Source organism: Phoxinus phoxinus (assembly GCF_949152265.1).
Source record: "Phoxinus phoxinus genome assembly, chromosome: 18".
NCBI classification, from domain to species: domain Eukaryota; kingdom Metazoa; phylum Chordata; class Actinopteri; order Cypriniformes; family Leuciscidae; genus Phoxinus; species Phoxinus phoxinus.
The window spans coordinates 25,619,751-25,646,107 of NC_136893.1; the positions used below are offsets into that span (position 1 = coordinate 25,619,751).

General features: G+C 40.6%; 1 protein-coding gene across 4 annotated transcripts in view; it reads right to left on the reverse strand.

Moving 5' to 3' along the window:
• utrn (utrophin) overlaps positions 1-26,357 on the reverse strand; it is a gene marked incomplete at its 3' end in the record, with an annotated part of 231,004 nt that overhangs the window by 151,225 nt on the left and 53,422 nt on the right. For all 4 annotated transcript variants that reach the window (XM_079588189.1, XM_079588190.1, XM_079588188.1 and 1 more), the window contains exons 24-41: positions 26,121-26,276; positions 25,824-25,994; positions 25,488-25,670; positions 25,201-25,335; positions 23,511-23,660; positions 23,261-23,422; positions 22,132-22,263; positions 20,475-20,648; positions 18,500-18,655; positions 16,825-16,995; positions 16,573-16,752; positions 15,081-15,209; positions 14,419-14,589; positions 14,176-14,325; positions 12,850-12,978; positions 6,750-6,998; positions 5,534-5,706; positions 457-607 (exon numbers count right to left, since the gene is read on the reverse strand). In XM_079588189.1, the coding sequence (XP_079444315.1) occupies positions 457-607; positions 5,534-5,706; positions 6,750-6,998; positions 12,850-12,978; positions 14,176-14,325; positions 14,419-14,589; positions 15,081-15,209; positions 16,573-16,752; positions 16,825-16,995; positions 18,500-18,655; positions 20,475-20,648; positions 22,132-22,263; positions 23,261-23,422; positions 23,511-23,660; positions 25,201-25,335; positions 25,488-25,670; positions 25,824-25,994; positions 26,121-26,276 (2,922 nt within the window). The remainder of the gene's footprint in view (positions 1-456; positions 608-5,533; positions 5,707-6,749; positions 6,999-12,849; positions 12,979-14,175; positions 14,326-14,418; positions 14,590-15,080; positions 15,210-16,572; positions 16,753-16,824; positions 16,996-18,499; positions 18,656-20,474; positions 20,649-22,131; positions 22,264-23,260; positions 23,423-23,510; positions 23,661-25,200; positions 25,336-25,487; positions 25,671-25,823; positions 25,995-26,120; positions 26,277-26,357) is intronic.

Below are 26,357 nucleotides of genomic sequence, written 5' to 3' on the forward strand. Positions count from 1 at the left end.
GGAGTTTTCCGCATGTTCACTGAAGAGGAAGAGGCCAGCGTGACTCTTCAAAACACTCAATATAACATGGGCGGTTGTTGCCGGCTTATTTTGCTCATATGCTAGAAACAATTTTTCTTTTTAATTGTAATTGCGAGTTAGAAGTGCTTATTGCTTCAATGATCATATAATTATCACTCAATGATCAAATATGCGACTCACAGAACGATGCCTGATCTCAATCCACATTCATGATTAAAGATTACTCCTCTCTATAATTATGTGTGATATATACTCCTGCCTTTCTGTTCAGAGTTTAATATTCTGATGACTTTTACATTCCAGTCCAACTGTAGAGGACTGGAAATAAAAGTGTCTGGAAATGTTTTATTGGGGTTTGAACCTCCAACCTGCTGGTGAGCAAATCCTTAACCACTGTGTGATCATAGAACGGAGGTGTGACCTTTGACCTCTGACCTGCTGTTGTGCCCAAGCGCGCTCCAGGTCCAGTTCCCCGTCCGGCCCGGTGCCGTCCGCCAGGATCTGTTCGGTGTCGCTCAGCCACAGCGAGAGATCCTTCATGTCACAGTGGAACTGCCTCCACTCCTCCACGGCTCTGTCGAAACACCTGCACACACACACACACACACACACACACACACACACACACGTCAGCACAGGATGAAACATGGTGGTACTGAATTGCATTTCTTCAAATAAACAGTGTGTGTTCGTTTCGACTCGTTTCTCTCATTCTCAAGCGGGAGATGTATTGTAACTATCAGACAGAGAGTACTCAATATCAGCATCAGAAATTCATTTCTCGGAGAGTGTGAGACACGACTGACGTTCAAATTCATCATATGATCCCATCTTAACCCTTTCCCTGCCAAACACGTAATTGTCCGTGTCTCCACTGTTCTGCCACAGGGGGCGGTGTGGCAGGCGCGCAGGAAGTCATTTTCGACAGGGGGTGCTGGCGAACAGGGGGTGCTGGTGGGGATACTGACACACAATCAAAGACAGTACAGTTTATTCCCCGTGCTATACAGTTCTGCAGGCAGGGCGTTTGTTTATAAAACAGGGTGGGTCGTTAGGCAGCTTAGGGGGGTTCGGGGGCATGCTCCCCCGAGAAATTTTGGATTTCTCGGACCTACATATGTGCATTTTAAGGTGTTTGAAGGCCAAAAAATTGGAATACAATAGAAGCAAATAATGAATAAAAATACGTTTATTTGTATTATGTACAAACTTTTGTTTCGTCATGTTTTCATAGCTCAATAGCGTTTCGGTGTGCTCAGATGTGCGCGCGCTGCAGTCGCTAGGAAACATGCACAGACGCGCGCGGACATGGATTTCTGTCGCACAGGAATGTTTATTTTAAAACAACCACAAGTAGATTAAGTGTTCATAAACCGCATAACGGCCAAAAAAAGGCGTAAGTGCCACAAAGTAACAGACTATGCAAATCTGTCTTATCCGAGGGACATTCTTAAACGCTAACGATCCTTTATATAAATCTGGGCCTGCATGGCGGCAGGAAAAAGACGCAGAGATGTAAGACACCGTGTCTCTACCTTACGATGATTTCGGTACACCAAAGGTACCAGGAAGTTCGCCGGCGGGAACTACAGTAGCTTGTCCTGCTCGTAGTAGTTGCACAACTTGTGTGTGGGCCGTGAGTGTGCGTGCTGCTTAGGCGCGTCAAGGCACATCTGATTGGCTAATACTACACACTGAAGATAAATTAAATAATTTTTAATTAAATACTAACTAAAATGATCCATCTCTTCATCCCACACACCAAACGTGACATACAAAATGTCGTGGAACAGAAACAACAACCAGAAATATTTATAAGCTATCATTTAATTGTCATCACAGTTTGCCAAGGGGGTGCTGCAGCGCCAACAGGGGGTGCTGCAGCACCTGCAGCACCCCTAGTTCCCGCGTCCATGCGGTGTGGCGCCTCTTCTGAAAGAGTTCTGCTTTTTGCTCAATATATTGCATTTTTATGAAACCCATATTTTATGAAACCCAACAAAATATTCTAGGGGAATATTCTATAGGGGAATTTTTTTTTAATATTCTAGGGGACATTTTTGTGAAAATGATCAAAAACGCTGGCGGTGGCTGGCAACTTAAAAAAAACGATGGTGGGAAAAGAGTTATTGTATATGAACTAATTCAAAATGTTAATTAATACTATACTATTATATCAATAATAGTGTAATCCCACTGCAGTGTGTGTTGTGTTGGGGATTCTGGTGAGCGGGTTTGGCTGATTAACCCTTAAAGACCTCGAACATTTTTGAGGCGCAAGACTCGCCTGTACTTTGCTTTTCTAAAAGTCATCATGTGCCAAATATCATTTTAAACAGGACAACTTGGCATTTCCATCTAGCTCCTTTAAAAGTTCTACATTTATTTTGTCTGAGAATGGATGAATTTACCAGAATTAAGAAGAAAAACTGAGTTTTTTTTTTTTTTTTTTTTACTGTGAACTCAAACCTCCTGAATTTTTTTTTTCTTTAGAGAGTTATACTAGGTCTAGGATGTTTTAGACTTCCAGATGAAATTTTGTCTACAAGTAACAATCCCCAAGCAAGTTATTACAATATTATTACAGGAACTTTTAGTGAAAACCTGGTGTGTTTTTTATTTACTGACAATGTAGATGTGTCTCAAAAAAGTTCAGGAACTAAAGTAATTAAAAGCATTGTTTTATAATAACACTGAAGCAAAGGTGGCTTTCTTATTTCCGTCAGAATCGATTCCCCCGGGACATCGAGCAGCGACTCGTTTGAACACATGCATTTCAATGCCTCATGCGCTGTTGTGTACTTGCTTTTTGGTTTGTGATGTTATGCTTTGTCAGAGAGAAAATCTGTTATTTTGTGTGTTTTCATGCACACAAAAACTACTCTTTTCACTTTGTGTTTGTTCAAATTTCCAAAGAAGCATGTTAACTGCTGGTTCAACAGACCAAAACCTATGATTATTGGTTGAGTGGATGACAGTGTCAACCAATCTGGGCACGGGGGTGGGTACGACGCATCAACTACCGTTCCTGTTTGACTCAACAACAAACCGCATGTTTTTTTTGACGAATCAATACTGATCAAAACATGAGGACGTCATCACTTTCACTACAGGGCTTCTGAATGTGTGATACCACCTAGAAGTCGTGAATATCCTCTTTTTAAAGCATACAGAGTGGATTAGTGGATCAAAAGTTATGAAACATTTAAGAATAATAGTCATGTTTAGCCACGGGTGGCTGTGTGGGTCTTTAAGGGTTAACTAAAGAAACTGACCTGCTTAAAACTACTAAAATAGTGGAACCTGCTGTTTTCATAGTTAAAGGGGAACTCTCGCCAAAATTGATCCTAGGCTCTTTTTGTTAATCCACCCCAGTCAAACTTTTGTGTAAAAGCATAATCAGAATGGAAACGCCACGATCTCCGAATGCAGCGTAACATGAGGAGAGTTAAGATGGAAAGCTCCTAAAGCTCGTTTCCATATAAACTCTAAGTGTCTAAGTTATCATGCTTTTCATTGGAATTACAAGTTCATGACATTTCCTCATATGGAGTCAGTTCATTATGTTGCATTCGGAGATCGACTACTTTTGACTGACAAAATTCCAGCCACCGGAAACACTAACTGATAAAGTGAGTCGTACAAAACCTTTCTTTTTAGTCAACTCTGTGTACACAAACAATGCAGTCAATGCTGGAGTTCATGTGTAGAGCCGCTGGTGATACTTCAGGCACAGTTTCATGTTGTGTCGAGCCGCATTAGTGTTTTAAAAATAAGGATTTTGAAGGCTATCATAGAAGTGCCCCATGCACTCCCATTCAAAAGGCATTTTGAGCTAAAAACGAAAATACGGTCAATCTTAAAAGTGCCGTTTCCATTCTAACTATGCTTTTACACGAAAGTTTGACTCGGGTGGATTAACAAAAAGAGCCTAGGTTCAATTTTGGAGACAGTTACCCTTTAAACTAGCTAAACTTGTAGAAATCTTCATCACAAACACTTTTCTAACTGAGTAACTCGAGCAGGTTTTACTGGTGAACAGCATGGACACTGGGGCAGCGGAGAGTTCAGCGTGGAGGTTGACTGGTCTTTAAAGCAGGGAAGTCTGTCAGCGGGAGCTCGATGATACTGGGCGAGTAACTGGGTCACATTTCTGTCTCACGGTGAGGAAAACTTCCTGTGTGACTGACTTCTGACAGAGACGAAATCCTGCTCACTGTTCAGAAGAACCTGCCTCTTGCATTATTAACTTTGAGTTTTGAAGTGTCATATTTCAACCCTAACATCTTAGGAAATATATAATGAGTTATATATTGTGTGAACAAAATTAAGCCTATTTTTGCATTATGACATTATATTCATGACACTCATATATTGTCCAGTAATTACCCTTAATTAAAATTGACTTGACTTTTTTGCAATTATAATTCTAAAAATGATTCTCACTAGATTCTATACAGCCATCATCCTGTCCAGTGAATTTAGAAAAAAAATTGTAGCGTTGTTGTTTTTGTATTAATTATACACTATCATAATTTCTAATATTTTTTGAATTTGCTTGTAGTCTTATATTTTCAGTTTCCATAAACAAAATTAATTGTTTGCAATTTTGTAGAATTGAGAATTGAAGAGGATGTGCTTAACTGTCAAGATGATAACAATGTCATAAAAGATAAAAGGCATATTATTGGCACCATGATGTTTATTTATGGTCTTTTTTATTTATTTTTGTAAATGGCTTTACATTGTAGAACATGTAAAGCCATTTACAAAAAAAAAAAAAAAAAAAAGTGATGTAATAAAAATCTTGGTTAATAATCTGTAATAATAAGCATTGGTGGAATTATTGATCATTTTAATTTTGCTTTAAGACGTCTATTAGAGTTTGATGTTTCCCAGGCGCACACTGCATCAGTATTAATGAAGGGTTCAGAAGTGAGATGCTGATCGGTTTCTCTCTCATCCTCATACATTTATAATATCCAGGGACCAGACACATTTCTCTCCGGATTCTCCTAGACTCGGAGCCCAAGCCTCCACAGATATTGAGGGGGTATATTCAGATAAAATTCAGATTAGGTCATGGACTGTTATTGGTTTTTAAATTATTACATTTGCCGCCCCCAATTCTGAATGCATGGTTACATCCTTCCCTGGACTCCTCCATTAACATGTTACCAATGGGGAAAATAACATTAGGAAATCTATCTCCAATAACGAGAAAATGAGGAAATATAAGCTGGAATCCAAACTCTATCAATCCCACTGCAAACAACACACACACATCCACTAAAGTCAAAAGATGTATAATTAAGAATGAATAATCACAACAAGACATTACAGAGTTCAAACCTATATTCATTGGTTTATTTAATAATTATCAACATTCAATGCAAATAAATACAAAACCTGTTTTTGTTTTTTTCAGGTTCACTTTGTGATTATGGGCCATAACGGGGGGATGCAGAAAAACAGGGAATTATGGGAGAATGCAGAGTCATTCGGGACTCACCCTTTCCTCTGGCTGTACATGCGGTTGACTCGGTCCCACTCTGAGTTCAGTTGTGCCAGGGCATCAGATATCTGTGCCATTTCCTGTCTGGAAGCTTCCAGAATCACATCGGGCTGGCGCTCATTAATCACTTCAACCTGCTCACCCAACCGCTCCAAACTCTCCTTTACACTCTACAAACAGAGACACAGAGAAGTCAGTACAACTGAAAACACACATCGCTCCACTCAGTGTTGTCTCTATATCAGAGTATCTCATGAACAGGAAGTTATTATGGTCAACGGTGCAGCTTGATAACTTTACGAGTAGATTGTAGCTTGACAAGCTAGTAGGGGTGTAACGGTACATGTATTCGTACCGGACCGTTTCGGTACAGGACTTTCGGTACGGTGCACATGTGCACCGAATGCAATCTTAGGCTAGTTTTGTGTGCGGAACATGCGTCAATTCCGAGTTTCCACACGAACATATTAAGTGTCGGAAGTCTCCGCGTTGCACTGATTAAATCTGATTAATCGTTTTTGTGATTCAAATACATGTAAAATATTACCATAACATCTGTCTTCCTGTGTGCGAAAATTTGTTTATGTTGCTGTGACAACGAAACACGTGCATGCGCGCCTGTGTTAAGAGCGCTGATGCGCTCATCTGTGGACATTTCCGAATGCCTTTCTGTTAAAAGCGGGCTTTCCACACAAACAAACGTACATGTGTCATTAGTATGAGAAAAAAAAATTGGATTTTAACTCTCGGGTCGGGCTCGGACATAAATATCCCATAAACAAAGATCACCACATACACGGCACGCTCGCTTTAGCCCAGCCTCTCGCTAGCTAGCGTCACGTACGGCCAATATTGGGTTTGAGAGTATTTTATTTAGTGGAGAACTTTGCAGCAGTATTTTATTTCTTATTCTTTTTTTATTTTATATCTTTTTTATTTATTAGCCTAACATTATATTTTATTAAAAAGTGTGTTTAAAAAAAGTGTAAACAAATTGTTAAAAAAAAGTTTATAATAAACAACCAGCAGTTTAATGTTTTGCATTTCTATCCCTTACTGTACCGAAAATGAACCGAACCGTGACTTTAAAACCGAGGTACGTACCGAACCGTGATTTTTGCGTACCGTTACACCCCTAGTACAAGCTAGAGTTTTGAAGTGGTTTCCCCAACACTAGTATACTGATATTTGGACGTCATGGACACGGGCTAACCCTGAGCGTGTCCTCCTGGCTGGAGAAGTCCTCAAACAGTCCTCCGCTGAGCTCTGAGGAGTTCAGGAGCAGCTCGTTGTCAGCCATAGCCAGCAGAACCTTATTAATGTCCAGCAGATAGTCGGACGGGGAGTGGGACGCGCTCCCCTCGTCCTGAGGAGAGGGGGATGACTCTGATCTCTGCGGAGGAGAAGACGATGACTCCAGCACAACTTCAACAACTGGCTGAGTTCTGGAGATATGAAGCTCCTGCAGAGAAACAGAGAGAGACTATAGTGAATATAAGAATCTAGCGGGATACATTTGGTGCTTTCACACATTCAGCCTTTGCTAACAATGTAAACACATTTTGTTTATAAGATCTGATGTGGAAATGTCAGCAAATGAGCTGTCAATGTTGTAATGTTGCTGTAATACAGCTGAAAACATGATGTTGAAAGTTGCAGTCGTAAACAGTTATAGCATAGCCTTAAATATTTTTGTAACATAGCATAACAGACTTAACATAGCAGTATAGTAGCATATAACACAGCTTTAAACATAGCAGGCATCATTAATGTAACAAAACTGTAAACTATATTGTAACAGCTAGGGCTGCAACAACGAATCGATAAAAATCGATTATCAAAATAGTTGGAAACGAATTTCATTATCGATTCGTTGTGTCGCGCAACGCGGAGATTAAAAAAAAATTAATGGCATTTTTTTTTTTTTGAGCGCAGAGCTATGAGGCGCCGGACTGGACAAAAGCGAAGCGAACTCCGCGAGCGACACTGCGCTTGAGAGACACGTGTGTTTGCACGCTAGTGTGTCTGCGCGCGAGAGAGACCGAGTGCATCTGAGAGCGTGCGATAGAGACCGAGTCTATTTGCGCGCAAGAGAGACCGAGTGTGTCCGAGCAGCACTGAATTTTTCATTCTTTACTCTAAGTCTAAATGACTCAGAGAAACTTCACTATATGCTCGGAAAGGATGAGCTGCAAAATATATATATATAGCCGCCCCTCCTCCACTGTGCGTTTTACCCAAAGTTGAACATTCTTCAACTCTCGGCGACCTGTAAAAAACGCAGAGCGCTCAGCGCTTTAGCGTTAAATATACTCGCTCAGCGCTTCAGCGTTAAATATACTCGCTCAGCGCTTCAGCGTTAAATATACTCGCTCAGCGCTTCAGCGTTAAATATACTCGCTCAGCGCTTCAGCGTTAAATATACTCGCTCAGCGCTTCAGCGTTAAATATACTCGCTCAGCGCTTCAGCGTTAAATATACTCGCTCAGCGCTTCAGCGTTAAATATACTCGCTCAGCGCTTCAGCGTTAAATATACTCGCTCAGCGCTTCAGCGTTAAATATACTCGCTCAGCGCTTCAGCGTTAAATATACTCGCTCAGCGCTTCAGCGTTAAATATACTCGCTCAGCGCCTCATTACGCTCATGGCGTTCTAAAAACGCGGCGTTCCCATTGAGAACAATAGAAAAATAAAGCCAGCCGCGTGAAAAAACGCTTTGGTGGACACACGGCCTTAGACTTCAAGTAGCCTACTTTGATTTTGGCTATTGAAGTTTAAATCTAATTAAAAACAAAAAGACAAAACACACAATACATGAAATATAATTTCGTTTTTATCAAAAACGTTGCACCATCACACGGCACATAAAAATAGACTGCTTTAAAAAAATACAATATGATAAACTGGGCTACATGAAAAACAGCAGTTTTACAATTATTAGCCAAAGCCAGATGTCGCAGGTATTCTGTTTGAACAAATACAAATAAGAATAAAAACATTCAAACTTAGGCCGGTGACACACTGGATGCGTGGCGTAAGCGTCTCAGCTGCGTGGCGTGTCCGTTTTTATTTCGGCTCCCATGTTAATATGGCGTTCCGATCGGTTCTTTAATATGACTTTGCAGCACGCACTCGTCTCAATGAACGTCTCACTCAACGTCTTAATTTTTTTTTTATTCTGCTATTTATTCCATTCATTTTAAGACGCAGACGTGACGCAGACGTCACGCTGACGTCACGTAAATCACGCGTAGCAGTGAAGTGTCAAGTCAGACGTTACACGTCATTCACGTGTGGCAGTGAAGTCATTTATTATAATTTTCTCTAACACGCACTGCACACGCTACTCAGCACTGCTCAGTGCAGTGCGCCAGCGATTGCGATCGGTTCTTTAATATGACTTTGCAACATGCACTCGTCTCACTTGCGTCTGCCTTACAACGTGACGTCTGCGTCTGTGATTTATAGGATATTTATATATAGGATATTGTGTGTGTGTGTGTGTGTGTGTGTGTGTTCTTGTTTAACCCACATTTTGAGGGCCAAATGCCCCTACAAAAATAGAAATATGAAGAAACAAAATTGATATAGGCTATTTCATTTTTATAGCTTATTGTTGGGGTTGTTATTGTGTTTTTAATTTTTTATAGTTTTAAAAGGCCTATAGGCTACAGCACTAAACTAGAAAACAGACAACTCGATTGCACAACCACTGTTTCTGTAGATCCTTTAAATAGAAGAATAGAATTGAAAAATACTATTTTTATTTTTTATATAATCCGTTTATAAACCGTTCTCACGAATTCTCAAACTGTTCCCTCGGTTTAATGCCCACGGATTAATAACCCGTATTAAACATTTAAAATATTCACAAATTAATATGGATTTTTTTTTTTTTTTTTTTTTACTGGTTTTCTAATGCCACATTTATTTTCCCCGCAGTGCTGAATGAGAATAACCATCTCTGGAACCATACAGAGAGGTGATTTATAGGTGGTTTATAGGCTAATGATACTAAATGTGTCTGAAAAAATAACGAGGCATTTGAATTGTTTTTTTATTAATAAACAAGTAGCCTAGGCCTATTTTGTAAATCAGTGTCGGCTGCAAACATCTCTCCATCTCCGCTGTTAAGCAGATGCGCCTTTATAGAAATGCACCGTTCACGGATTACATAATCAGACAGTATTTGCTTTCGATTCGAATTTGTTCGTTTAATAGTGGACATTTCAAGCTTTATTTTGTTTCAGTTCATTTTTGAGACGCGCTCATGTTCACGGAGATCATGAAAGCGCGCCTGATTGTTTTATTTTATTTTCTGTATGACCATAATTTTTTTTTTTAAGTAGGCCTATTTTAAGTTGTTTACTTTCCACTGTTGATAGGAAAATACAAGTGTTCGCGCCCGCGCCTCCGTGCCATGCAGTGCGCGCTCCACTCCGCACAAACCCTTGGATATGCGTCAAAATCTCGTGTTTGTTTGTGATAATCAAATAAAACCCTGTATTATTATTGTCTAACCTTTATTATGACTGACATTTGACCAATTGCTTTGTTCCTTTTTTGGATAAAAGCGTCTTCTAAATATTGTTTGTTCTTTATTTATTTGTATTTTTTGTCATTCTTATAAATAACAACGAAATAACATCAGATAATCCTACAATAGGCTATAAGTGCAATAAAAAGTCGATAAAGTGCAATCCGTTTTATCACCAGTCGACAGGGACATAACAATTAATGTCCGTATAAACAATATGTGAGATGTAGTAAATAGTACAGCAATGCATTCCCAACTATTAAAGTTGTGTATAGAGATAATTGTGGTGTGTTGTGGCGGGCTGGGTATAAATAGGAGGAATGCTCGTTCAACAGTCTCACTGCAACTGGGATAAAAGCTGTGGGCCAATCTAGCTAAATATGTAGCCTTGGGCTGATAATATTAATTATAGGCTAATTATTATTATTATTAGTATAAGCAAAGACATTTAGGCTAAATAATAATAATGAACTGTGCTCGCATTTCTCCTGAGGTGCAGACCTATCTGTTTTTAAGTATAATTCTGATGATAACTGTCAGACCGCCTGTCAATCAAACTTCGGCGAAAATCTAAAACTAAATATTACAACTCTAAAATTAAACTTTACAAATATTATATATGTTAGTTAAATCAGCCCAAATGTTTACAACTACGTTCTTTTGTATTGGTCAAGAGACTCCTAGTGGTGAATAGTAGGCTACATACATGCTTTTTTATGAGTTATTCATAAGTAGGCTATCTGTGGATATGTTGACAAGAAACAATGGCAAACACAAATTTTAACATGATCATTTGTGTAAATTAATATTTACTATTTGGAATAAAAAGCTATAGGCTACATAAGCAAGGTAAAATCACTTAATTGCTAATAAAATACAATTGAAGATAAGTGGGGAAAAATAATAAAGAACGAATAAGTGTGTGGAATGTGCTGGAAACCAGCAGACGCAGACGAGACGAACGAGTGATGTGGCAAACGCAGACGAGACGTTCGGAAGACGCAGACGAGACGTTCGGCAGACGAACGAGTGATGTGGCAGACGCAGACGAGACGTTTGGCAGACGAACGAGTGATGTGGCAGACGCAGACGAGACATTCTGCAGACGCAGACGTCACGTTCGGCAGACGCAGACGTCACGTTCATTGAGACGAGTGCGTGCTGCAAAGTCATATTAAAGAACCGATCGGAACGCCATATGTTAACAGGTTAGAGCTTGCACACTGCTTGCGTGACACGCGCGTCTCTGGCGCGGCTCGAGCCGCGCGGAAAACGCGTGCATGCTAGAAATAGAACCGACGCCTATTTTTCACGCGACACGCAAGCGTGTTGGAAGCGTTTCCATGCAAAATATAATAGGAAAATATGTTTATATGTCATTTTGTACACAAATACATATTAATTAATGACATTTTGATGTCTGAAAGTCTATAGGTTGACATAAATTCAGATGTAAATGTAATTTAAAAAACAAAAAAATAAATAATTATCTATTTTCAAATGCACCTGTCAAACATAGTCTATTTTGCCGTCAATACTGTTGACGGTGTCCTTTATCAGTAGGCTTTATATGTATGTATGCTTAACATGACGTATAGGCCTAGCCTTCCACAACTCTCTCCCTATATGTGAACAAGGGTGATCCAAATCACGCGACTTGACACTTTCAAGTAGGCTACACTTCGAGTTTGCAACGATAGACGACGGCAGGTTAATTGAAGAGGTGGAGAAACTCTGTCACCTACTCTGTCCCTCTGTCACCTACAGCAGCAGCAGCGCGCCGCGTCAAGCACGGTTCTGGTGTGTAAAGACAGAGAAAACGCGACGCAGCCGCCACGCAGCTGACATGCAACAGAAACGCCACGCTCACCCCACGCATCCAGTGTGTCACCGGCCTTAGGCAGCCTGCTCAATAACACTGGCATCATCACGCCTCTTGCCCTAAATGCCAACGAGAGGCTGTGCTCAAAAAACAACACTAATAAACAACGTTAACGAATTAATTTAACAAATGAATCACTTTGCAATATTGCTGTGGAGAACGAGAATGTTGCTGATCGACTGTGTCGCCTCAACCCAGACGTGCCGGATTTGTGCCAGTTGTAGATTAGTATTTGTGAACATTTGTCACAATGAACAAAGTCCAGTTCCTTTCCATCTTTATCACAAACAATTGAGAAACTTCTCCAAATGTCAGACTTGCCTTGCTTAGGTTTTGTGCTGTAAATACCTAGTTTGAGGTTCTTTTCTACATCATTTATTGACATCTCCATCATGTCGCTAGGCAACCTCCCTATCCCGCGGTGTTTTTTTTCAAACCGCCTGTTCCCGCCCGCAGCAAAGTTCAAACCGCCCGCTCCCGCGAGATTTGCGTTGGGTCGCGCGGGACCCGGCGGGACTCAATCCAATGCAGCCCTCTATTCCGAAGTCTTTTTTCAAAGAGTGGAACCAAAAGCACGGTTCTGAAGTCACATTTTCTACTTCTAGACATGACATAAGCAACAGCAAATTTGTATATTTCATTCGTACACATCAATACAGTGGACATTCAACTAAAAAATTGTGGCCCACCAGTTTTTCAAATAGTAGCAGCCAACTATTTCTGAAAGATATTTTGGGTAAATGACATCTTTCAAGGGTTTTTTGGTGATTTGTCTGCATAGAATCAGCTGCCAGACATGTTAATGCCGCAATTTAACGGTTTGCTTCTGTGAAAGTGGCTTGGAGCTCGGAGCGGGCCTTGCGTGTTTGACATGTTAAGAGTGCATGAAATGACCTTGTGTCGTGTCTGGAGCATCAGGAGTCTCCTGTGGATGTCCTCTCTCCTCTCCTCATCAGGAACACACAGCAGAACCTCCTCTCCTCTCCTCAGCACCTCCTCAACATGTGCCTTCTCCTCGGCCAGCTACAACACACACACACACACACACACACACACACACACACATCAATGCTTTAATATAGACGTCTGCTGTTATTGGAGCTGATGTTCAACACTCCTGTTTGTGTTTGCCTCAATTTGGCCACTATTCGATTTTGTCATTTCTGCTACTTACTTCTTTGGATTTTGTGAATACTTTTCATTTTGGATCATGGATGTGCATGCTAAGTTTCAACACATTTGAACAAACTTAGGAACATACAAATTGTGTTACAACCTTTGTGTTGCCGTCATACTGACCCCTCCACTGCCTTGTACTCTATTTGCCAAAAATCAACACTTTGAAATGCAGCAAAGAGTCAGGTAAAAAAACTTTATTGTAGCTTGTCAAAAACCCAAATATGAAATATATGAGACCTTATTCAATTTAATACTCAAATTTTACTCGAAATCGAAGACTCGTCTTCTGGATCGTACAAACCAATGTCCTGAATCGCTTCTTTATCTAGTTGAATTTAAAGTTCTCAAAAAAAAATGAAAAAGCTAATTTTGAACATAAATTTCAAGTTTATCTCTAAAACAATAGAAATAATGCAATAGAAATGTATGGGAATTATTATGTTTCTTTTGTCTCTGACGAGCTACAATAGAGATTTTCTGTTTTTACATGATTGTTTTGTTTTTCACAGTGTCCATTTTTGGCAAATTATTTTATTTTGTTGGCTAGTAATTATTTTGCTATTTTATTTGGCAATTGCGAGCTTATAACACACAATTCAGACATTTTTCATAGAACATTTGCCATAAACTTGCATTTAATTATGAGTTATTAAAAGTCAGAATTGTGAGACAAAAAAATTGCAATTACCTTTTTTATATACTTTTTTCAGAAAACAAGCTTATAATAGGAAGTGTATATGATGCATGTGTTAAATAAGGGGTAAATCAGGTGTGTGTGAGTGTGTTTGTGTGTATGCGTGTGTTACCCTCTCGTCATCAGGTGTGTGTGTGTGTGTGTGTGTGCGTGCGTGCGTGCGTGCGTGTGTGTGTGCGTGTGTTACCCTCTCGTCATCAGGTGTGTGTGTGTGTGTGTGTGTGTGTGTGTGTGTGTGTGTGTGTGTGTGTGTGTGTGTGTGTGTGTGTGTGTGCGTGCGTGCGTTACCTTCATGTCATCAGGTGTGTGTGTGTGTGTGTGTTTGTGTGTGTGTGTGTGCGCATTACCCTCTCGTCGTCAGGTGTGTGTGTTTTGTCCTGTTGCTCCAGTGCTCTGACAGTCGCCTGTATGTCGGACTCAAACAGCAGCAGCTGTGAGGAGGAGAGAAGAGGAGCAGATCGAGCGTCTACCTGTGTGACCTCCAGACCAGCAGACACCTGCACACACACACACACACACACACACACACACACAGTTAGCCCCCGCTGACGAGTCCTCTCAGACCCCTGTGAGCCGTGGGCGTGTCTCACCTGAGCAGAGCTGATGTGCTGCGCCACCTTGTGGAAGGTGCGGTTGAGGTCGTCCAGTTTGGGCTCCACCAGTTCTCTACACGCAGGACCCCTGCTGGTCATCAACATCACTGCCTGATCACGAGCACTGTCCACGCGAGCACTCATGCCCTCCAACTCACACAGCACAGCCTGTCAGACACACACACAGCGTTAACAACAGCATGACGACATCACAAAAACAAACTCACACTAATGCGTCAATCGAGTGTTGTTCACAGGCCACAGTCGCTGTTCTGGACAACTGAGCAACTAGAGCTCACACACAACTACAAATGATTAGTCATGTGAACCCTAGTACACACACTGATCTTTAATCAAAGTGTAATTACTTTATCTGCCTCTGAAAAGCAATAATATATATATATATATATATATATATATATATATACAACAATATATACACACACACTCACATATACACATTATACATTTTATATATATATATCATATCCAGCTGAATATTAGATTTCACCAAATAAACCGAGTCTGTGTGTGTGTGTGTGTGTGTGTGTGTGTGTGTGTGTGTGTGTGTGTGTGTGTGTGTGTGTGTGTGTGTGTGTGTGTGTGTGTGTGTGTGTGTGTGTGTGTGTGTGTGTGTGTGTGTGTGTGTGTGTCGTGACCTTGGTCATTCTCTCTTTCTCAGCTGCTGGTTTCTTCTCCATCTCATCCAATCGTATCTCAGTCTGATAGAGCCATGTGCTGATATGAGCCAAATTCTCATCAAACATCTCCACCTCACGCCTGTGATTCTACAACACACACACACACACACACACACACACACACACACACACACACACACACACAATAGGTAAAAACTGCAACGCAACAGATACAGACCAAGAACAAGTTATTTCATTTACTCATTGTTCTGCAGTTAAATGTAATTAGCCCATTTTTACCTCTTCTAGTATTGATGCATTTACTTAATCTTTCAATGATGTGGGAAAATGGTAAGATCACTTTTTATATTAATAATAATACTAAACACATTAGTATTACTACATTGTAACATATTTTAACCTTTATAATATATAAAACATAATATAAAAATACAAATGCTGTCCATTCATCATTGATGCTTTTAATGAATCTTTTAAGAATCAGAAAAAATACAACAATAATAATAAATATTAATATTATTATTCCTACATTATATCATAGTAAAAACATATATAATATTTAAAACTTAAAATAAAAATGTTGTTCATCCAGTATTGATGCATTTGATTTTTGATTTTTATAAATAAACTTTGATTTGATCATTGTCTTTTAAGGAAAAAAATATAATAAAGTGATTCATATTATATTATATTATATTTTATGAAGTTATATATTATATTATATTATGCTCATAAGTGACATTTCAGACCAGTACAACTTTGATGTTAATTAAACTCTGCCAACACAGACAGCTAATGACGGAATCATCCCATGTGAATTGAATTTGCATATAAATTAATAATTATGAAGGTCTTCCCTCATCATTTACTAAATTATCTACTGTGTGATTGTGTGTGTGTGATTGTGTGTGTGTGTGCGTGTGTGTGTGTGTGTGTGTATGTGTGATTGTGTTTGTGTGTGTGATTGTGTGTGTGTGTGTGTATATGTGTGATTGTGTTTGTGTGTGTGATTGTGTGTGTGTGTGTGCGTGTGTGTGTGTGTGTGTGTGTATGTGTGATTGTGTTTGTGTGTGTGATTGTGTGTGTGTGTGTATATGTGTGATTGTGTTTGTGTGTGTGATTGTGTGTGATTGTGTGTGTGTGTGTGTGTGTGTGTGTGTGTGTGTGTGAGCTTGTGTGTGTCTGTGTGTGTGAGCTTGTTTATGTGATTTATGAGGACACAAGTGTGTGTGTGTGTGTGTGTGTGTGTGAGCTTGTTTATGTGATTTATGAGGACACAAGTGTGTGTGTGTGTGTGTTTATGTGATTTATGAGGACACAAATTTGTGTGTGTGTGTGTGTGTGTCTTTATTCTTCTAATCAGTCTTTCCAAATCACGGAGCACAAAATGAAGCAGCTGGGATGTAAACCTGAACGAGTGCACTGTGGGTAAATAAGTTTAACGTTCACTCCAGCGGTCCTACTGAAAGCCAGGCTCAAACACACTCACCAGGACAGCGCTGAGCCAGTCCTCCACCAGTGTGTGCACTCGTTCCCAGTCCTCGTTGAGCTCAAACAGCTGCTCCTCCAGCTGAGCGTCACTGCCCTCCACTAACGCCTGCAGGGCGGCGCTGTTCTCCGTCACCACAGACAGATCGCTCTTCCTGCGCTCGGACTCCTTCAGCAGGCCCTGCGGAGACACGCTCTTTAGCACACACACACACGCACTGGGTCCAGAAGAGACTCCATCAAACACACTCACGTTGGCCCATGTGATCTCGGAGTCGATGTCAGCGGGCATGTCTCCTGTGCTGAGCTTCTCTTTGAGCTGAGCCTCAGTGTGCTTCATCCAGGCCTGCAGGGCGGCGCTGTCCTTCTGCAGACGCTGAGACACACACAGCGCCTTCTCCAAATCCTGCTTCCCCTCAGTCACCTGATCACACACACACACATTTGATGGCAAATTGAAGTCAACATGAAATTGCTTCCTCAACACATTTTACTTCAATAATGCGACATATTTCTGAGTGAAAAAGTAGGGAGTGGTAAAAAAGTGGAAGAGCAGAGGATGTGGAGTAACAAGCTAACGTTTCTTGTTCATACAGTCATGGCCAAAATTGTTGGCACCCCTGGTAAATATGATCAAAACTGGCTGTAAAAAATAAATCTGCATTGTTTATCCTTTTGATCTTTCATTCAAAAAATTGCCAAAATTCAAACCTTTCATTGAAGCAAGAGAATTGAAAGTGGGGCTAAATCACATTATGAAATAAAAGCCCACAGCAGTAAAGATACAGCAGAGTATTTCATTTTACACATGGGGTACTTTTTTATCCCTGTGTGCACAAAACCCATCTTAAGTGTTTGCTGCCAAAAAAGCTATTTTTTTGTTTCATCTGACCATAGAACCCGTCCCGTTTGAAGTGCCAGTCGTGTCAGGTACTTTTCAAACGTTCTATGGACAGAGGAACCAAAAAAATAGCTTTTTTGGCAGCAAACACTTAAGATGGGTTTTGTGCACACAGGGATAAAAAAGTACCCCATGTGTAAAATGAAATACTCTGCTGTATCTTTACTGCTGTGGGCCTAATTTTCTGCCAGAGGTCCTGGACATCTTGTTCAGATACATGGCATCATGGATTGGATCAAATACCAACAGATAAAAAATCGAAACCTAACAGCCGGGGCTAGAAATCTTATAACGGGCCATGTTTGGATCTTCCAACAGGACAGTGATCCAAAAACAAATATCAAAATCAAAACAAAAATTGGTCACTGAGCACAAAACCAAGATCTGCAATGGCCATCCCAGTCCCTGGCCTGAACCCTATAGAAAATGAGTGGGCTGAACTGAAGAGAAGAAGCACCAACATGGATCTGGGAATCTGCAGGATCTGGAGAGATTCTGTATGGAGGAATGGTCTCTGATCTCTTGTCAGGTGCTCTCCAAACTCATCAGGCATTATAGGAGAAAACTCAGAGCTGCTATCTTGGCAAAAGGAGGTTGCAAAAAGTATTTAATAAAAGGGTGTCAATAATTATGGCCAACGTGTTTTGGAGAAAAACATGTATTTCATAATGTGATTTAGCCCCACTTTCAATTCTCTTGCTTCAATGAAAGGTTAGAATTTTGGCAATTTTTTGAATGAAAGATCAAAAGGATAAACAATGCAGATTTATTTTTTACAGCCAGTTTTGATCATATTTACCAGGGGTGCCAACAATTTTGGCCATGACTGTATCTAAAACCTTAAATTGAAAAAGCACAATTTTAAAGAGAAAAAAACAAGCACATGCTGCTTTTATAGCAGTTTTAAACGTGTGTGTGTGTGTGTGTGTGTGTGTGTGTGTGTGTGTGTGTGTGTGTGTGTGTGTGTGTGTGTGTGTGTGTGTGTGTGTGTGTGTGTGTGTGTGTGTGTGTGTGTGTGTGTGTGTACCTGAGCTCCCAGCTCATTGTAGAGTAATTTGAGGGCAGTGAGCTGTTCATCCATTCCTTTAGGATTTTCCGTCTGCTGTTTCTGAACGATCTGTCGTCCCGTTTTAATCACAGTCTCCACCTCCAGTTTGACCTCGCTCAAGATCTTATACAGCTTCTGCAATCAGAAAAACAAAACGCCTACATGAAGCACAGGCAGTGTGATGAAGTAGGCCTGTAGTCAAGACCAGCTTTGGCGAGTCCAAGACCAGGACTAGTCGAGTCCAAGTCAAGACAGAGTCCAAAGAGGTTTGAGTCCGAGTCAAGACCGAGTCAGGACAGGAAAAAAAAAAAGTCTTATGCATGATGTTATCAAGACAATCATTTTGGGTTATTATTTGTTGATCTAAAAGCAAAAACAGTGTCACAACACCCAGGTTTTTTAAGTATAGACATTCCCCTTGATATCATATAATCTTCTAATCTAAAGAAAACACCAACCCACTACTATTGCCACTGCTAGGTACTAGTACTGAGCATTTGAGCAACTAAATGACAATATAGCTTCACTCCAGTAAAATATATCTGTGATAGTTTCTTCCAAACGTTTATTTTGACGGGTTTCTGAGCTTATCTGACGATGAAATGCTGAAGATGAGCGTGTACTTGAGTGTGTGTAGTACATGAACCTGCGGCACTCGTTTGCAGAGACTCGCTGAACAATCAGACTTTGATAGCAGTCTTTAATTTTCACAGTCACAAATATAGCAGTTTGATATTATGATCGACAGTGAATAGACGGATCTGTTATTACAGTTACGCCGTAGCAAATAGTAGAAAATATATCATACACGCGCAGGTCGTACTTGTCAATGACGGGCACTACAATCTGTGGAAGTCTGCGGGTGCACACTACAATAATACGTTACTGGGAACATAATAAAGACACCTGGACTCGGTCGAGACCAAAAGCCATATTTGGCAAGACCAGTGGCCGAGACCGAGACAAGTCTGAGTCTGAACACACACACACACACACACACACACACAGGGTCTCATTCATGAAACACGAGCAGAACGAATGTTTGTGTAAATCGTGTGTAAAGTGGTTCTGGCGTAAATTTTCGGATTCATTCAAATGTTCGTATTTTCCAAATGTTAGTTGGTCCGAAAGAAATCTGCACCTGCTCCCAGCCACGCGTAAATAGTGCGTTTAACATCCGAACGTTTTGCTCATTAATAAGGCTGCATTTTAATTCACCTTCATCGGGTACATATTTACACAGCATTTTGAAAAAATATGATATATAGTAATTACATTCGGTTTTTCTTTTTTCACTTTTATTATGAGAGTCAGTGATAGCATCTGCAAACTGAACACTTTAATCAAATAATGAACTGCTTTCAATAGGGCTGGGCTCTATTTTTTCGAAGTGAACTAATTCGTTTTTTGCATTCGAGCTTCATGTCGAACCATTTTCTCTTCACTACTGGGACTGTTCGATTAACAGATGAAACTCCAGTAACTGCGTCTGTAATATCTGCCAAGCTTCCCTTTTTTAGGACCTGATACGCCACTATGTACGCTTGAAAATAAAATGTGGCGTTTTGAATGAACTTCTGATAATAAAATATTATCTGATAATGAGACATTTTTCTTTTTCATTCACTTTTAAGAAGACATGTTGAAATTTGGTGTCATAATATGATGCCCATATATAGTTGTCAGTCGGATTTAATGGGCGGGATTTATGGTAATTGAGAATGAGCGTGCACGCGCGTCCCATTTACGACTGATTGGAATTCATTAACACACACACACATTTCACTATCACATCTGACGTTTACGAAGTATTTGTGAATCAGGAGAAGAGTTTTCGGGAAGGTCTCTTTACGCGCAGATCACTCACATATTTACTCGTATATTTACGAATGTTTCATGAATGAGACCTACAGTGTTTAAATAATGCTAAAAGACCACCGGTGTGTTTTCTCACCATGCATCCGCTCAGGTGTGTCTGTATCTCCTCTGGTTGCGTGTCTTTCAGGTCCAGGATGTGAAGTTCAGCTTTAGCACTGTCCAGGATCCTCTTGCAGTCCAGCATTCGCTGCTCGAAGTTGGCCGGTTTCTGGAACAGCTGGTATTTCGTACTGATCTCGCGGAGCTTCCGCTAAACAGACGGAGATACACGAGATACACCTTAAGCTGGAATACACTAAACATCTGTTCAAATACTAGGAATCAAACACTTGCAGACTTTGTTTATGGTGTGTGTCTGTCTGTGGACTGAGGATCACACACGAGGAGACTTTCATGTGGTTCTGAATACTAAAGTCATGCATAAACATGAGCCATGTTGATAGGATGAAAATGTCAAAAATGAAAAGAAAATATCAAACTGATATTTTTGATATCCTTAAAATCCAAATGGATGGAGTCAAAGCCCATCGTACGCAAAAGTCGGGACATGTGAGGACTTTCTGCAACTAGAGCGGACTCAAAAATAAGGCTAAAGTCATGCAGTGTATTTCAGCCTTTAGGTTAATATGTGTATACTTATTCTTTTAATAAGTTAAAGCACTTCAATTACTAACTAGCTATAAAAATGAATACTAAAACTAAACAAATACATTTTATCTAATTAGTAATAAAAAGACAGATAAAAATGACATTATACAAATTTAACTAAAATTCAAAAGAAAACAAAAAAGAATTAATTTAGCACAAAAAAAACAAACAAAAAGGCACAAAGAATTACAACAATTTTTAACAAATTTAAATGGCCTGAAAATGTAAACAAAACTTATTCAAAATATGAAGGAAATAGTATACAAATAACACTATAATAACACCTGTACAGAGTGACGCTACTTTAGTAATTAATAGTTTAATTTAGTTTTGAGATAACCTTTAATTACTAATTATTACTAATAATATTACTAATAATTACTAAAGTAGCAAGTAGTGTGTACTCGAAGCCGAATACTACCTTCAGAAAGGAAATGATGTATTCTACGGAGCCCCGTAAGGGACATGCTGATGGGAAGTGTCAATGCCTTTGCATTATCTCATAATTAAATAGTTAGGTCATTATATTGTATATCATTTGCAAGCATCAGCGAGCCGCTATTAATATGCGAGGTATTGAAACCGCTTTTGAATGCACCTTCGCTTTTTACTTGCGCTTTCCAATTCGTGATCACGCGTGTACACTGTGTATAAGGAGCGGCGGTACTGACCACACATTTTACAAGATAAAGGTCCTTGCACAACGAGTCCAAAATTTACAGTCCGAAACGCCTCTCAAAATGCTTGCTACGGTTACAAAAAACGCAGAAAATGTAACCTGATCTGAATTTTTCAGTGTGGCAGTGTTTAAACGTGATTGACAAAACGCGAGGTTGTATTTATTATTTAAAGTCTGAAAATTTCGGACAAGAACCTTAAGATTTGTCTCCTGATGAAAACTGATCCGAATACCGCAGCAAGCCTAACCATGTCCCTTTAGGGTCTCCGTAGAATGCGTTATTCATTTCCCGTGCCTTTCCAAATTTGGATTTAGGCTTCGGACACATCCCTAGTGTAGTGCAGAAGTGAAGTATGACCACTGTGCAGTTCCCCTCCCATCCTGCGGGGGCAGTGCTGAGTCTCACCTGTAACTGGTCCAGTAGGGTTACTGCTCGCACTGGTTTGCCCTCGGGTGCGGTCGAAGGCACGTTTCCCACATTCCTCCTCCTCAGATCTTCTAGTGTGGCCTCATGGGTCGCGATCTCAGCCTGGATGGCCTGAGGAGAATATTGTTCAAGTAAAAGACCAAAGAGTAAAGAATAAGCATCTCACACTATATCTGTTATTAAAAAAACACTACCAGTCAAAAGTTTTGGATCGGTAAAATTTTTAATGTTTAAAAAAAAAGTATAATCTGCTCATTGAGGTAATATTGGGTAATATAAAAGTAATATTGTTAAATATTATGACAATTTAAAATGACTGTTTTCTATTATATTTTAAAATGTGATTTATTCCTGTGATCAAAGCTGAATTTTCAGTGTCATTACTCCAGTCACACGATCCTTCAGAAATCATTCATAATATGATGAATATGATGATTTGATGCTCAAAAAACATTATTATTATCAATGTTGAAACAGTTTTGTAAAAAAAAAAAATCTGAAAATCTAAAAAAAATCTAAAAATACGTCTGAGTGTACGCCTGTAAAATTTTCAGGATTCTTTGATGAATAGAAAGTTCAAAAGAACAGCATTTATTTGTGAAAAAAGAAGACGTTTGTAACATTATAAATGTCTTTACTGTAACTTTTGATCAATTTAATTCATCCTTGATGAATAAAAGTATTAATTTATTTCCCAAAAATAAAATAAAAATTCTTACTGACCCCTAACTCTTGAACGCTTGTGTTTAATGTTACAAAAGCTTTCTATTTCAGATAAATGCTGTTATTTTGAACTTTCTATTCATCAAATAATCTGTAAATAACTGTTTTCAACATTGATAATAATAATGCATGTTTCTTGATCATCAAATCCTCATATTATAATGATTTCTGAAGGATCATGTGACACTGAAGACTGGAGCAATGATACTGAAAATTCAGCTTTGATCACAGGAATAAATGACATTTTACAATATATTCACATAGAAAACAGCTGTATTAAATTGAAATAATATTTCACAACATTACTGTTTTTAATCAAATAAATGCAGCCTTGGTGAGCAGAAGAGACTGAACGAGTGTGTGTTTGTGGAGTGTGTGTTCACACCTGAGCTTCCTGCGGCAGCTGGAAGGCGTCGATGCGATCTGTGAGGTAAGACGTGAGTGTTTGGTCCAGGTGTGTGAGGGACGTCTGTAGTGTGTGTAAGGCCGTCTCGTTCTCCCTCAGAGTCCCCAACTGCTGCTCCAGAGACATCTGACGTGCAGCAGCCTGCAACACACACACACACACACACACGTGTCAAATGTGACTCTGAGTGGGTTTGGGGAATCGTCTGATGGCTTCAACACAAACACACCTGCTGAGTCAGCTGGTCGTAGCGTGAGTTGAAGCTCTCCAGCTTCTCGCTGATGAGTTCGTCCAGAATCCCTCCGTCTATGAGAGTCTGAGCCAGCTCTCGGATCTGAGTCCTGTTATCACCCGGGTGACGCAGAACACACTCCACCGACTGAAGGAGACACACAACACGAGTCCCGTTTAAGGGTTAGTTCAAGTTACAATTCTGTCATTAATTACTCATCCTCATGTCGTTCCAAACCTATGAGACTTTTGTTCATCTTCTAAACTGTAATGAAGATCAAGAACTCTCAGTGTGTGTGTGTGTGTGTGTGTGTGTGTGTGTGCGTGTGTGTGTGCGTGTGTGTGTGTGATTTCTGTCCATCCACTGAAAGTCTATCCACCCAAAATGTACACAGATCACTCAAATTAGGCATGCTTGCTTGATGAGTGAGAACCAATGAGGTCAGTTGAACCAATTGCGGAGTGGGACCAAAAAATCTACCGGGAAATTATTTTTGGTAAAAAAAAATACTAATGTCATAGAACCCTTGCAAAATTATTTTAAATAGATTACGTGAGGTGCACAGCACTGCCGCGTTCACACAGAACGAGCAGTGCGCTGCGTTTTTTATGTTGCTAGGCAACCACCGAAACCAGTTGTCCTAAACGTCAAATCAGGCTTTTATTAACTTTATTTACTTTCTGTTAACATTGTGGTAGGTACAGTTCGTGAAGTCGTTAGCTCCTGGTAACCCGCGAGAGCACCGCGAGTTTATCCTCCATCATCGCACTCCCCGGGCGTTCAAAGCAACTGTGACTTTCATCACTACAACGGAAGGCGCGCCTCTCCATTCTCACACACACACTTTTCTTTTTTGCCTTTTCATCATTTAGACTCACTCACACACTGTCTGTTAACGTTAGACTTCCAAAAAAAGAAAAAAAAGAGGTGTTCGATGGCTTTACGTCATGGGCCGACAGTCGCTCACTGATCCCCCTCTATTTTTGAAAATCCTAGACATGGTTGGACCTGCACTTCGTTAGTGCTTTCTGATTAGCCTGTGTTTCTATTGAAACAAGAGGCTGCTCCAGCCCGCCGTACGGGTTGAGCCGAGAGGCTGCACAGTTTGACCAGCGGGCAGCGGCCGCACACCAGGCCGCCGGTTGGTGTTGCTAAGAACTTATCAGACCGGCCCTCGAAACACTTCCGGCCCACCAGGAAAAGTCCCGACTCTCCCGATTGCCACTCCGTTCCTGAATGAGGTTCAATCTCGTGTGTCAATTGAGCTTTTGTTTATATGTGAACAAAAACCTAAACTCAATCTGTTCATCATATGGAGCAACCGAGTCTCTTCAGAAGACTTGGATTAAACCACTCAATTTGTATGGATTTATTTTATAATCTCTTTTTTACCAGACTTTTTCAATGGAGGGACAGATTTCTCTCAGATTGCATTATAAATCTCTTCAATAGTGTTTTGAAGATGAAAGGAAGTCTTACGGGTTTGGAACGACAAACGTGAGCCGATCCAGACATATGTACCCATATTATATTTAAGGTACGGGCAATAGTCAATAGTATGGTGATGTTTGACAGCACACAAAGAAGTTATTTTCAAACCAAGCAGCTTTCAAACACTGCGTTGGGAAATATTTCTCCAGCGAACCCATGGTAAACGTGACTGCACCTTCCACATGACAGCGGTTACCTCCAGAGCCGCGCTGATGGACTCTGTGTTTTCCGGGACGCTCTCAGTGGCGTGAACCTTCTCCTCCAGCGAGTTCAACCAGCCGGACTCCACATCCAGATACTGCAGCAGCTCAATCCAGCAGGACCACACCTCCTGAACACACACACACACACGTCACACACACTTCAACTCAAGAGACCACAGTGTGTGTGTGTGTGTGTGTGTGTGTGTGTGTGTGTGTGTGTGTGTGTGTGTGTGTGTGTGTGTGTGTGTGTGTGTGTGTGTGTGTGTGTGTGTGTGTGTACCTCAAGCGTGTGGCACTTGCTCTTGAAGCGATCGCACAGTTTCTGGTAGTTCTGCAGGACCTCTGTGAGCTCAGGGCTCAGGTCAGCTCCACCACTAGAGGGCGTCTTACTGATCAACGCATTAATGCTGTCCTTCAGGATCTTCACACGCACTTCCTTCTGCAGCACATCCTCTTTAGCTCTCTGAAACACACATCACAACAGAGCTCTGCGAACAGGTCAACACACACTCGTGGGCTCTTCACGCCCACTTGGACCAAAAACAGGAAAAACTTCACGTAAGTAGACGAGTGGTGAAGGGTGTGGGTTTTGGGACAGTCCCATATATATAAGCACCTTCATCTCCTGCAGCGCCCCCTCCAGCTCCTCGGGGCTCTTGTACTCAAAGTCTCTCATGAGAAACTCCTCGTCCACTTGAATCATCCACTCGCGCATCTCCGCCACGTCTTTCTTCATATTCGTCACTTTCTCCTGACCCTCGCTCACACGCTCCTCACGCCTCAACAACTGCGAGCGAGATTGAACATGTTTTACACTGACGTCCACTCAAGGAGGACATGTTGGGTGGGTTACTGATTGATCCCTACACTGAACATTTGCTGTGCTAAGACCAGTTTACTGAGATTTAAGAACCTGTTTACTGAGCGCGTCCCAGCGTCTCTGACTGTGGTCTAACTCCTCCTGTCCCCAGCGGGCCAGAGCCGGCGTCGAGCTCTGCTGAACGGCCGACACGTTCTCTGCAATCTGCTTCAGAGACGAGTCCACGCTCTCCATCTCGCTCACCAACTCCTGCACACACACAGAGAGGACCGTCACACACACCACTGACAGAAACTCAACCAGATCAACTCTTAACCAGGTCGAGTCCTG